The sequence below is a fragment of the Musca autumnalis genome, unplaced genomic scaffold (genome assembly GCF_047663935.1).
Source record: "Musca autumnalis isolate F117 unplaced genomic scaffold, ASM4766393v1 scaffold_4, whole genome shotgun sequence".
Taxonomy (NCBI): domain Eukaryota; kingdom Metazoa; phylum Arthropoda; class Insecta; order Diptera; family Muscidae; genus Musca; species Musca autumnalis.
This window is the reverse complement of record NW_027411977.1, coordinates 167,049,392-167,062,990: the sequence shown is the minus strand read 5'-3', so window position 1 is coordinate 167,062,990 and position 13,599 is coordinate 167,049,392. Positions and strand designations below refer to the sequence as shown.

General features: G+C 33.3%; 1 protein-coding gene across 2 annotated transcripts in view; it reads right to left on the bottom strand.

The window, feature by feature from the left end:
• Positions 1 to 1,629: 1,629 nt before the first annotated feature.
• The window catches only part of LOC141402817 (dynein regulatory complex protein 11), a 442,109-nt gene continuing 430,139 nt past the window's right edge, over positions 1,630 to 13,599 (bottom strand). The window contains exon 9 of one of the 2 annotated variants that reach the window (XM_073984802.1): positions 1,630 to 1,831. In XM_073984802.1, the coding sequence (XP_073840903.1) occupies positions 1,713 to 1,831 (119 nt within the window). In that variant the 3' untranslated portion in view covers positions 1,630 to 1,712. The remainder of the gene's footprint in view (positions 1,832 to 13,599) is intronic. The other variant, XM_073984803.1, reaches the window with a different exon arrangement.

Here is a 13,599-nt window from a genome sequence, read left to right as displayed (position 1 = left end):
ATTTATGTTTTTAACTACATATTACATATTTAATAACATATTATTTGTTTCCTGATAACTTACATACATACATATGTTCCCACAACATCCCTGAAGGGACAAGGGAGACTTCTCTCATATCAATGAGTGCACGCCGATTCATATTGGCTCAATGTTATGGGACCTACTTTTTATTGCCGAGTCCGAACGGCGTGTCTTACGACACCACTTGTAGAGAAGTTCTTCATGGCTTAAATACTCAGGAAATGTCGCCGGCATTACTGAGGGTGAATTTTTTGCCACCGTTGAAAATTTGATGTTGATTGGCCTGGGATTCGAACCGCAGACCTTCTGAGTGCAAGGCGGACGTGCTAACCATTGCACCACGGTGGATATAGCTCCCACATATTTATATTCTCGGACGATTTTAGGTATTTGATGCACGAAACCCGCTATATATATTCGATTTCAATAAAATTTGGAATGTTTGCCGGGATTTGGCCCAGAAATAAGTGTGCCAAATTATATAGAAATCGTTTCAGATTTGGATATAGCTCTCATATATATTTTAGGCAGATTTGAGGTATTTGATGCAAGAAGCACTATATTTGTCCGATTTCAATGAAATTTGGAATGTGTGATGGTGGTTAGTGTAGAAATAACTATGCCAAATCATATCGAAATCGGTCCAGATTTGGATATAGCTCCCATATATATTTTCGACCGATTTGAGGTATTTGATGCACGAAACACGCTATATATGTCCAATTTTGATGAAACTTGGACTATGTGACGGAATTTGGTCTACAAATAAATGTGATAAATTATATCGAAATCTGTTCTGATTTGGATTTAGCTCCCATATATATTTGACATATTTACAGTGGTGTAGGGTATTATATTGTCCGCCCCGCCCGACATTGATCCTTTCCTTAATGGTTTTAGATTCCCTTTAGCAGTTTTGTTGAGATGTGTATTATTTTATTGTTGTAATAAAACCCGAGATTAAGCTGGAATTATTTTACAACAATAAAATAATACACATCTCAACAGAACTGCCAAAGTGAATCTAAAAATAGACACAGCACGGTGACGATAGTTTGTTGTTGTTTACAACAAACCATCAACATTTGTTATGCGTTTCTTTGCAATGCAAAGTCAATAACAGTGGGAAGTACACAGAAAAAAAAATTGTAGCCATTTGATAAAGAAATTCAAAGATTCAACCAAAAATTTATCGATTTTCCGGCAATAAAAAAAATTGTCATATTGACAAAATTCGATAAAATTTTTTGATCACAAAGTAAAAATACATGTTGATAAAATTAAATTGTAATATTGATTAAAATATTTATCGATTTTTTTTATTTTGAACTGATAAAACATTTCACATATTGACAAAAATATTTATCAAAATATTCCACATTTTGCTTGATAAAAACAAAATATTTTCTTGATTAAAAAAATTGTTGAATACATTTTTTCCAATCAATAAAAAAATATTCATATTTACAATTATTTTGTTGTTTTTTTGTTAAATACAAACCCAAAAGCCACAAAAAGATACATACACACATTTATAAATGATCGTGGTTATTTTTTTAATTGAAATGCCAAGTACAAAAGCAACACCAGACGCATAGGTACATAAAAAATAACAGATGAAAGAAAGAAAAACCGAATGGAATCATTAATAACATAAGTACATAATTATTTAGTGCCACACATTAATTTTAATATAAGAAAACAAATAAATCACTTTTAAATATAAAATACAGGGAACATCCATGAACATTGTGAAATAAAACACATTCTTCTGCCACATTGAAAATCATCAGCGGAAAATGGGTATCTGTAATGTGAGAAATAGTACATCCATATATATATTTCAAATATATAAAATGTTTTGATGTTATTACCAATATCACATGCGGTTGCTTCTATGTCCAATAAAATATTCTTCTTATCCTTTTTCATATTCGTGAATTCAATTATAAAATGTATTGGGCATTTAATTTACTTGAAAAGCACCTTAACTTTAAGAAAACACACAAACATTGATTTATTTCTGCACTACCGATCCACACAGAACGACTGCTTTAAAGAGACTGCCAAAAATACCAAACTGACGGTTAAAAAATTTTATCTGCCTTTCTCAACCACAAACAGAACAAAACATGAGAACTCGTACCATTTTTTTTCTTTCCCTCTTCGTTTGTTAGGTTCATAAAAATCAGGAACAAACAGTAACAGCAACAGTAACAAACTTACATACAAGCCTTCACCCGAGCACAAATAAATAAACAAGCCAAATGCCACACAAACGCTCCATCCCTTCATGCCGCAAAAATTCCATGACCATGCTTTGAAATATACATAGCAACGATACTCACATCTCATGAAAAATACACAGCACATTGTTGTAGCGCTCTCTTTATGCCCTAATATTGTTGTTTCTCTCGCTCTAGAGAGCGAGAACATGCGACAAATGTTGAAAACCATTTTAACTACAGAAATTTATTAATAACCATAAACAAATTTCAATAAATTATTTGTTTGAAATCGTTTATTGATCGCTTTCTAGTAACATGTTCATGTTTGATAAACATTTTCCCTATATATTCGTAATATTTTATCGCCATTCGACAAAAATATGGTGATAAAGCTTTTAATCAAAAATTTCAGGGTGGCTTTTTTTCTGTGTAGTTACTTGGTTTACATATGCGGCTACGAGATTTTTTAAGGGGTTACCCTAGGTGTACAGGTCAAAAAAACTTAATTTTCATAATTTTTTAATGGGGAAACTACCAACATTTTTAGGTAGGTATTTTTTCATATGAAAGACTTAGACTACCTGTAGAATTTTTGGTGCTGAAAAATATTGCACAGTTTTGTGGTAAATGGTTACCTGCGAAAACCATTTTTTGTAAAAGCGTTTTGCGGTGCCAACGATATCTCGAAAACCAATGGGCCGATCTTCATATAGTTTTGTGCGCGTTTTAAGAACATAATAATCTTGTCTTTAAAAAATCTATTTTGACAAAAATGGTGACATGTAAAAATCAAAATTTCGATTTTAACGAAAAAAATTGACCGATTTTTGCCAAAAAATCGTCCAAATTTTTTTTTTAAAAATCTGTCTCGCATAAAGACAATGTTCTTATGTATTAAATATGCTCCCCAAAATATACGAAGATCGGTCTATTCGTTTTCGAACTATCGTTGGCACCGACTTCAAAAAGGGCATTTCGAGAAAAACGCGTTTTAAGTTTGTATCTCAATTTATATGAATAAAACATATATTTTTGGTAAATTTACAAGGTGATCTGGAAATAAATGAATGACCGTCCACATGTTTATTCATAGGTAACAAGTGTACTAATTTCAGGGAATTCCCAACAGGTAGCCATTGTAAGGTATATGGAAAAAGAAGTGGTATAATAAACCAATAAAGTACGCCCTAAACACAATTTTAAAAGTCATATCTCAGCCAATTTTGCTCCCATCGACTTAAAATTTTTGGCGTCATAATCTATTTTACCTGTACTTGAAAATAAGGTCATACATTTTTTCGATTTTTTGAAACTGACAAGTAGGGGTAACCCCTTAAATGTTTCTGATGAATTCGCATTTAAACGAATTCATCGGTTACGTTTATTCTTGAGCTCTGGTCGTCATAGAATTGGGGAAGAGTTCTTTGTTTCAATACAAAGAACTAAGAGAACTGATTAGTCCAAGTGGCGTTGGACGAAACTAGTATTTTTTGCCTTTCCCGAAATTAAAAATTTTAACTACATCCCACTTTAAATAAAACTTGTTGTTTTAAAAATTTAAAAACAACAAAACCCGAAATTAGGCTGGAATTATTTTAGATCTTTATATTAAATCATAAGGAATTCCAATCGTAGCATTAAATTAAAATAAAGTTATATTGAACATGATAACACTTGAAACGAATATAAACCGTGTAATAATGGAATGAAATCATGCGCATCAGATTTTCCAACATAGCGAATGAATCCCATTTATTTGATATACACTTTGTGAAATTCTATTTTCTACATTTACATTTTATGCGCATCCAATTTCAATGATCACCAATAAAAAATACATCATTCTATGCCGTTTCAGCGCGATCCGAACCGCGGATGTCAATTAAAAAAAAAATGATTATATTTCTTTTGTAAATAGATATTGTTGACCTTTGATCAGAAATTTTTGCTTCTATTGGTTCGGCTTAAGGTCAGAAAATTAAAAACAGAACATTTTCGGATTATTATATTTCTGGATTCTAGATAGTTTTTAAATAACTGTTTTCGCAAATGTTAAACAGGCGCATCGATATATTTATTTAAGTAAAATGAAACATCTAAAACGCGTTTTAATACGCGATATTTTCAATTTTTCGAAATTTGAGGAGTATCATACCCGCCGAAATAATTGAAGGATTTGGACGCGCCATGGCCTATTAGATTCAGAATGCAAAAAAACTAAATTCACGTGGGTTTCCGCGGGAAATGTATGACAGTTATGAAATTTTAACCAATAAAATCGCTTTTTTGAAAAACTTACGCACAAAAATTTCTACTTTGGGAGAGAATTGCTCTGACCCTATGAAGGTTACACTCTCGAGCTATACATTTGCTTTTAGATAAATCCAGTTGCGCGTCCAAAATATAAACAAAATACAAAATATCCAATTTTTCAGTCTTCAAAATGTCAGCATCCCTTAGAAGCTGATGTAGTGGATATATTAAAAAATCATACATTAGGAATTCATCTTTGAAGTGTATTCTTAAACTTCTCTAAGCTCTACATTGTGCTGAAAAGCCATTAATTGGAAATTAATATAAAAAACTCGTTTCCTTCAACGATTTTTTCCTATTTTTATACCCTCAGCCTTTAGGCCAGAAAGGGTATATACACTTTGATACAACCAAAAATGTGCCTCATCGAAATAACGGATTTAGACCCCAAGTATGTTTGGACGAAATTCGTTTCAGACAATTTGGAGTCGATTTAGGCATGTCCGTCTGTCTGGCTGGCTGGTGCGCACGATAACTCTCGAACGGATCAACCGATTCAAACCAAATTTTGTGTATCGTAATATTTTGTCTAAACTTAGTTTAAGTTCGATGAGAGTTCATATCGGTCCACTGCTTCAGGTACCCCCCACAAAAGCTCAAAATTTCTCTGTAAAATAGTACGAAGGATAACTCTCGAAGGGAGCAATCGATTTGGACTTTACACATCGTATTATTTCTTTCAGATATAGATCGGGTTCAAATATGGACAATAACGGTCCACTCCTTCGGTTACCTCCCACACAATATTCGGAAGTTTAAGTGAGTGAAGTTTAAGGGCTTCTCTCGGATAGTTTTTAAATTTTTTTCAGTAGGTTGTCCTTGCGGCTCACTTTACGACGTTAAAATTTTTTTCTTGCGCAAGTCCATACTTCCTGAAATATTGGCCTAAAAGCTTTAAGAAACCCAGACGGCACCAACGAAAATGGCAAAACCGCAAGATAATTCTCGCAGGGAGTTTCTGATTAGTTCAGACTTTGCATATCGTATTATTTCATCCAGTCATGTATCAGGTTGAAATATGGACTATATCGATCCACTCCTTGGTGTACCTCCCTCACAAAATTCAAAACAAAGTGAAGGTTTAGAGCTCCTCTCGCATCGTTTTGATTCTTTTTTCAGTAGGTAGTTCAATCGTCCTAGTTAACAACGCACAGAGGGGAAATGTATGTTAAAAGTTTATTAAAACGCCTATAGAGCTCATTTATTATCCGATTGATATAATATTTTTTGCACAAATCATATCTTCGGTCCAAGAACTATTTCTGTAGAAAACAATGAAGATCGGTCCAGATTTGGACATAGCTCCCATGTATATTAGCTAAAAATTGGTACATGTATCAAGCTAAAAATTGGTACATGCATCCAGAATTAGCCCAGAAAACAATCAACTTTGGTTCAAATCGGTTCAGATTTATATAGTCCTATTTAGGAGAAACTATTCTACAGCTATTAACATATTCAATTTATCATCAATAATACATCTGAACTGGCACCAAAATAAGAAAACTTACGCATTTTTCGTAGATATCAAAGCAGCATTTGACCGAGTTGCACGAAAATCTATGATATATAAATTACATAGCATCGGGGTCTCAACGAAAGTTGTAAAATTTATAGAAAAAATATATGAAAAAACTACATTTTCGATATGGACAGGAAAGGAGCTTTCAGAAGACTTTGACACAACCACAGGTGCAAAGCAAAGCTGCTTACTATCACCTCTTTTATTTGCTTTATACCTCAATGATTTACATGAGTTTATTGGTGGAGGTACATTTGTAGAAGAACTGAACATCAGACTTCTCATGTATGCCGACGATATCGTCATATTAGCAGACGAAATAGATGTGTTGCAACGGATGATACATCGTATTATTTCTTTCAGATATAGATCGGGTTCAAATATGGACAATAACGGTCCACTCCTTCGGTTACCTCCCACACAATATTCGGAAGTTTAAGTGAGTGAAGTTTAAGGGCTTCTCTCGGATAGTTTTTAAATTTTTTTCAGTAGGTTGTCCTTGCGGCTCACTTTACGACGTTAAAATTTTTTTCTTGCGCAAGTCCATACTTCCTGAAATATTGGCCTATAAGCTTTAAGAAACCCAGACGGCACCAACGAAAATGGCAAAACCGCAAGATAATTCTCGCAGGGAGTTTCTGATTAGTTCAGACTTTGCATATCGTATTATTTCATCCAGTCATGTATCAGGTTGAAATATGGACTATATCGATCCACTCCTTGGTGTACCTCCCTCACAAAATTCAAAACAAAGTGAAGGTTTAGAGCTCCTCTCGCATCGTTTTGATTCTTTTTTCAGTAGGTAGTTCAATCGTCCTAGTTAACAACGCACAGAGGAGAAATGTATGTTAAAAGTTTATTAAAACGCCTATAGAGCTCATTTATTATCCGATTGATATAATATTTTTTGCACAAATCATATCTTCGGTCCAAGAACTATTTCTGTAGAAAACAATGAAGATCGGTCCAGATTTGGACATAGCTCCCATGTATATTAGCTAAAAATTGGTACATGTATCAAGCTAAAAATTGGTACATGCATCCAGAATTAGCCCAGAAAACAATCAACTTTGGTTCAAATCGGTTCAGATTTATATAGTCCTATTTAGGAGAAACTATTCTACAGCTATTAACATATTCAATTTATCATCAATAATACATCTGAACTGGCACCAAAATAAGAAAACTTACGCATTTTTCGTAGATATCAAAGCAGCATTTGACCGAGTTGCACGAAAATCTATGATATATAAATTACATAGCATCGGGGTCTCAACGAAAGTTGTAAAATTTATAGAAAAAATATATGAAAAAACTACATTTTCGATATGGACAGGAAAGGAGCTTTCAGAAGACTTTGACACAACCACAGGTGCAAAGCAAAGCAAAGCTGCTTACTATCACCTCTTTTATTTGCTTTATACCTCAATGATTTACATGAGTTTATTGGTGGAGGTACATTTGTAGAAGAACTGAACATCAGACTTCTCATGTATGCCGACGATATCGTCATATTAGCAGACGAAATAGATGTGTTGCAACGGATGATACATAAGCTAGAGAAGTATTGTACATTGTGGAAAATGGAACTCAATATGGAAAAATCAAAAATTATGATATTCCGAAAATGAGGAAAGGTATCTAAGAGAGAAAAATGGTTTTATAATGGAAACGAGATATCAATCACATCCGAATATTCGTACCTTAGATTGATGTTTACGCCCAAACTATCTCACAGAAAGCAGATACAAGAACGGAACGAGTTGGCAAAAAATAGCATAAATACGACGTGGAAATGCTTTCTTTCCAAACCCAATGTATCTCTTAAAGCAAAATGGAAGTTGTTTCAAGCAGTATGTAGATCAGTTCAATCTTATAGATCACAAATATAGGGATTCACACGTTTCGATGAAATTGAAAAACTAACACTGTTCTTTTTAAAAAAGTATTAAAAATGACAAGCTTTACTCCAACATACATTCTCATGTTAGAAACTGGTATAGAAAGTGGTCATTTGTTTACGTTCACCAACCACTTGACCAAAATTTTGAAAGTTCATGTTAGCGAAAATATATTATTTAGCAAAGATGTAAACCTTATTTTAGACTTATTCTACTGATGAAATAATTATTAATACTATTTTTTAAATCATATGGCGCAAGACTTCTTGGCCAATTTTATCTTGTTTTTAGAACTTTTTTGACAATATGTCACAGTTAATATATGGTCAAAACAATGAATATATTAATAATCCCATATACTTTTGGGCGTATCATTTATCACATAATTTACAACTACAGTGAATGTTATGAAATTCAGTGATATCACTTCGGTAAGGCTAAAAGAAAGCGAATACAATGGAAAACCTTAGAAATATCATAACATTAAATTTTCAAATATCTTAACATTATAATTTTCAAAAATATGCAAAAATCCGATGTCTACATATCGCAAAGAATTTCTGAAGGCCAAAAACTAATGCTGAGCAATAGTATCAAGAAATTCTAGCACCTAATCGCGGTTATGTAAATGACAAATTCTGTCGCCAAATCGTGCATCTGTCAATAGACTAATTTTGGCGTCCAATCGTCGGACTTCACTTATAGAAATTCTGGATCTTCTCATAAATTTATCAGGAACAAGGGAATCTCTGGAATCCCGTCTTAACTTCGTTTAAAATAAAATTATGTCGCCCAATCTAAGGTCTATACCTGTATACATTCTTTTAGCAAAAATCCATATACACAATTTTTCCCAATCTACGTTTTTTATACTCTCAGCCTTTAGCCAAAATGTGCCTCACCGAAATAATGGCTTTAGGGCCAAAGTGTGTTTGGAAGAAATCTGCTTCAGAAAACTTGGAGTTCACTTAGCTATGTCCGTTCGTCTGGGTAGCCGCCTGGCACGATAATTCTCAAACAGATCAACCGATTCGGTCCAAAATATGCCCTTCGTGATATTTGATCAACTACGCTTTGGACAAACTTCCACAAAAATTCAAAAATTTTCAGCGAAGTGCAGTTTAAGACCTCTCTGGATAAGCTGTGTAAGCTTAAGACCTCAATAGTCATGGCTTCACTTCCTTTATGCTAATAATTTAGTTATAAGTAAAAATATTAAATAAATATAAAATTAATAAATAAAAAAACTCTCTGGAAACACTTTGCTTTTTTTGCAACAAGCGTTCTCGGGACTCCTATTACTACCGTACAAGTTATTCAAAGGCAAGTCTATACTTCCATAGAAAATTGCCCGGAAACTGTAAAGAACACCTAAGGCAATCATGTGTAGTTGTTAGTGCGCACGACAACTTTCGAACCGGATACTGCGTTGGTCCAAACTTTGTTTATCGCAATTTCAGCAAGCCTTATATATAAAAAATTCGAAGATGGTGCTTTTCGGTCTACTTCTTCTGGTATTTTCCCCCCAAATTTCAAGAATTTTAGATAAAGGTGTATGCGTGAGTTTTCTTGAACGGAGCAACAGATTTGGTCCAAACTTTGGATTTTTTCCAAACTTAGTTTTTGCTCGAAAATGGGCCATACTGGGGTACCTCCCTCACAAACCTTCAAAAAAATTTTTTAAGTGCTGTATATTCCTGTCCGCAAAGTCGAGTGGTACTTGTTGAGATTTTGATGAAGAAGAACCTGTTTCCGATCAGTTTTTAGATTTCGTTTGCCGTCACAAGGTCCTTTACCGAAGCAGGAAAAATTTACATTTCTAGAAATGTGCATCCATTGAAAGTACTTCCCAAAATACAATTGCTGTGGGTTTTCTTCTGGTTTTATTCAAAGAGTAATCGACAGAAAAATCTCTGAAGATGAAATTCATTGTAATTTCGAAATATTGGAAATAATATGTAATAAATTATCTATATATATAAAATAGAAAAATGTTTGTATGTTTGTTTGAAATTTATAGACTCAAAAACCGCTGAACCGATCTTGCTGAAATTTTCAGGGTATATTACTACATCGCCTGAAAGTAACATAGGCTATAAAAAGTTTCGAAATTCCGCTCTGATCCGGAGATATAACATCAGAATCGGAGGAACCTCCAAAAAATTTAAACTTTGTATGCAAATATCTATAGAACGGTTACAGATACAGACTCCAAATTTTCGAAATTCCGCTCTGATCCGGAGATATAACATCAGAATCGGAGGAACCTCCAAAAAATTTAAACTTTGTATGCAAATATCTATAGAACGGTTACAGATACAGACTCCAAATTTGAAATGTGTGATGGATTTTAGCCTAAAAATAAATGTGCCAAAATATATCGAAATCGGTCCAGATTTGGATATAGCTCCCATATATATTTTCGTCCGATTTCAAGTATTTGATGTACCAAACACGCTATATATGTCCGATTTCCATGAAATTTGGAATGCGTGACGGAACGTAGCTTATAACAAAATGTACCAAACTATATCGAAATCGGTTTAGATTTGGATATAGATCCCATATATACTTTCGTCCGATTTCAAGTATTTGATGTACCAAACACGCTATATATGTGCGATTCTAATGAAATTTGGAATGTGTGACGGAATTTGGCCTATAAGTAAATGTACCAAACTATATCAAAATCGGTTCAGATTTGGATATAGCTCCCATATATATTTTCGTCCGATTTCAAGTATTTGGTGTACCAAACACGCTATACATATATGTCCGATTTCAATGAAATTTGGAATGTGTGACGGAATTTGTCTATAACTATATGTTCCATTATACATCGAAATCGGTTCAGATTTGGATATAGCTCCCACATATATTTTCGTCTGATTTCAAGTATTTGATGTACCAAACACGCTATATATGTCCGATTTCAATGACATTTGGAATGTGTGATCGAATTGGCCTATCTATATATATAAAATTGAAATTTGTTTGTACGTTTGTTTGTTTGTGCCTTATAGACTCGAAAACCGCTGAACAGATCTTACTGAAATTTTTAGGGTACATTGCTACATGGCCTGGAATGAAAATAGGCTATATCATTTTTTGAAATTTTGCGTTGATCTGGAGATATAGCATCAAAACCGGAGGTACCTCCAGAAAATGTAGAATTTGTATGCAAATATCTTTAGAACTATTACAGATACAATCTCCAAATTTTGTATGTGTGACAGAATTTGATGTAGAAATAAAATTACCAAATCATATTCAAATCGGTTCAGATTTGGATATAGCTCCCACATACATATATTTTCGGCCGATTTCCTTATTTTATGTACCAAACATGCTATTTATTTCCAACTTCAATGAAATTTGAAATGTGTGACGGAACTTGGTCTGGAAATAAACGTGCCAAATTATATCAAAATCGGTTCATATTTGGATATAGCTCCCATACACATATATTTTCGGACGACTTCCTTTTTTTATGTACCAAACACGCTATATATGTCCAATTTCGCTGAAATTTTGAATGTCTGACGCAATTTGTTCTAGAAATAAATATGCCAAATTATATGGAGATTGGTTCAGATTTGGATATAGCTCCCATATACATATATTTTCGGCCGATTTCCTTATTTTATGCACCAAACACGCTATATATGTCCAATTTCGCTGAAATTTAAAATGTGTGATGGATATTGGCCTAGAAATATATGTGCCGATTTATATCGAAATCGGTTCAGATTTGGATATAGCTCCAATTTCAATATAATTTGGAATGTGTGACGGAATTTGGTATAGAAATGAATGTGCCAAATTATATCGAAATCGGTTAATATTTGGATATTGCCCCTATATATATTTTCCGTCGATTTCCTGTAATTTATGCACCAAACACGCTATGTGTGTCCAATTTCGCTGAAATTTGGAATGTGTGACGGAATTTGGTCTAGAAACAAATGTTCCAAATTATATCAAAATCGGTTCAGGTTTGAATATAGCTCTCATATATATTTTCGGACGATTTCTTGCATTTTGTGCACCAATCACGTTATGTATGTTAAAATTCATTGCAATTTGGAATGCGAGACGGGATTTGGTGTAAAAATAAGTGTGGAAAATGATATCGAGATCTGTTCAGATCGGAATATAGCTCCCATATATATTTTCATGTTTTTGTTACATATGTCTAACACACACAAGTACGAGTACTTATAGTTGAGAAGGAACTGACCAAGGCTACAGCATTAAATATTATATCTTTGAGAGACTTCTTAAGAATAATGTTTTAATATGATATAACTAAATCATTATTTGAGTAAAAATTTTGAATACGAGTGGGAGTTATCCTAAGAGTAATTTCAGATATCACAATATGTTAATATGTATATGACCTGGAAATAATAAGTCCCATTTATAAAATAAATTACAACCATCCTAAAACCTAAGGTTCCCAAACCTGGTTCTATTCTTAATTTTATTCACTCCAAATCCAATCTGTACAAATAAAGAGAAATTAATATTGTAAGAGTATATAACTACCGTAGGAATACTTATAGTCGAAAAGGCTTTAGGAGGAGTGTTACCTCCTGAAACATACAAAAATACCATAGTAGCTCCAAAACAGCCCTGAATGGGTAGAGAACGCCTTCATATCTCCTATATTTATACGCATTATATTTTATCTAAGTCGGGGTAGCAAAGCGCACCGGGTTCAGCTAGTTATATATAAAGTAAAGTAGAAAAATGTTTGTACGTTTGTTTGTTTGAAGTTTATGGACACAAAAACCGCTGAACCGATCTTCCTGAAATTTTCAAAGTATATAACTACATGGCCTGATGGTAACATAGGCTATACAAATTTCTGAAATTCCGCGTTGATCCGGAGATATAGCATCAGAATCGGAGGTACCTCCAAAAAATGTAGATTTTTTATGCAAATATCTATAGAATGGTAACAGATAATGTCTCCAAATTTTGGACGTCTGCAGGAATTTGTTCTAGAAATAAATCGGTCTAAAATGGTCTAGAATTGAAATTGGAGCAGATTTGGATATAGCGCCTATATATATTTTCGGTCGATTTCATGTATTTTATGCATTAAACACGCTATGTATGTCCAATTTCAATGAAATTTGGAATGTGTGACGGAATTGGGTCTAGAAATAAATTGTTCAAATTATATTGACCTCGGTTCAGATTTGGATATAGCTCCCATATATATTTTCGTCCGATTTCATGTATTTGATGCACCAAACACGCGTTATATAGCCGATTTTAATGAAAGTTGCAATGAGTGAAGAAAACAGGCCTACAAATAAATTTGTCAAAATATATTTTACCTTATTCGGGGTAGCGAAGCGCACCGGGTTCAGCTAGTAAAATATAAACGTTGACCTCAAGCTCAATAATCTTGCTTTTATTAAAAAACATAAAAATTCGACAGAAAAATCCTTTTGTCCAATAGACATTTACGGTGGAACAGAAATTACATAATAAAAAATGGTTGATATACATAGTTTTTTTATTGCAAATTTCAAACATAATAAAGAATTTGTAATTGTTATGAATTTCAAAATAGCTCTAGTTATAAAAACGTGTTAGA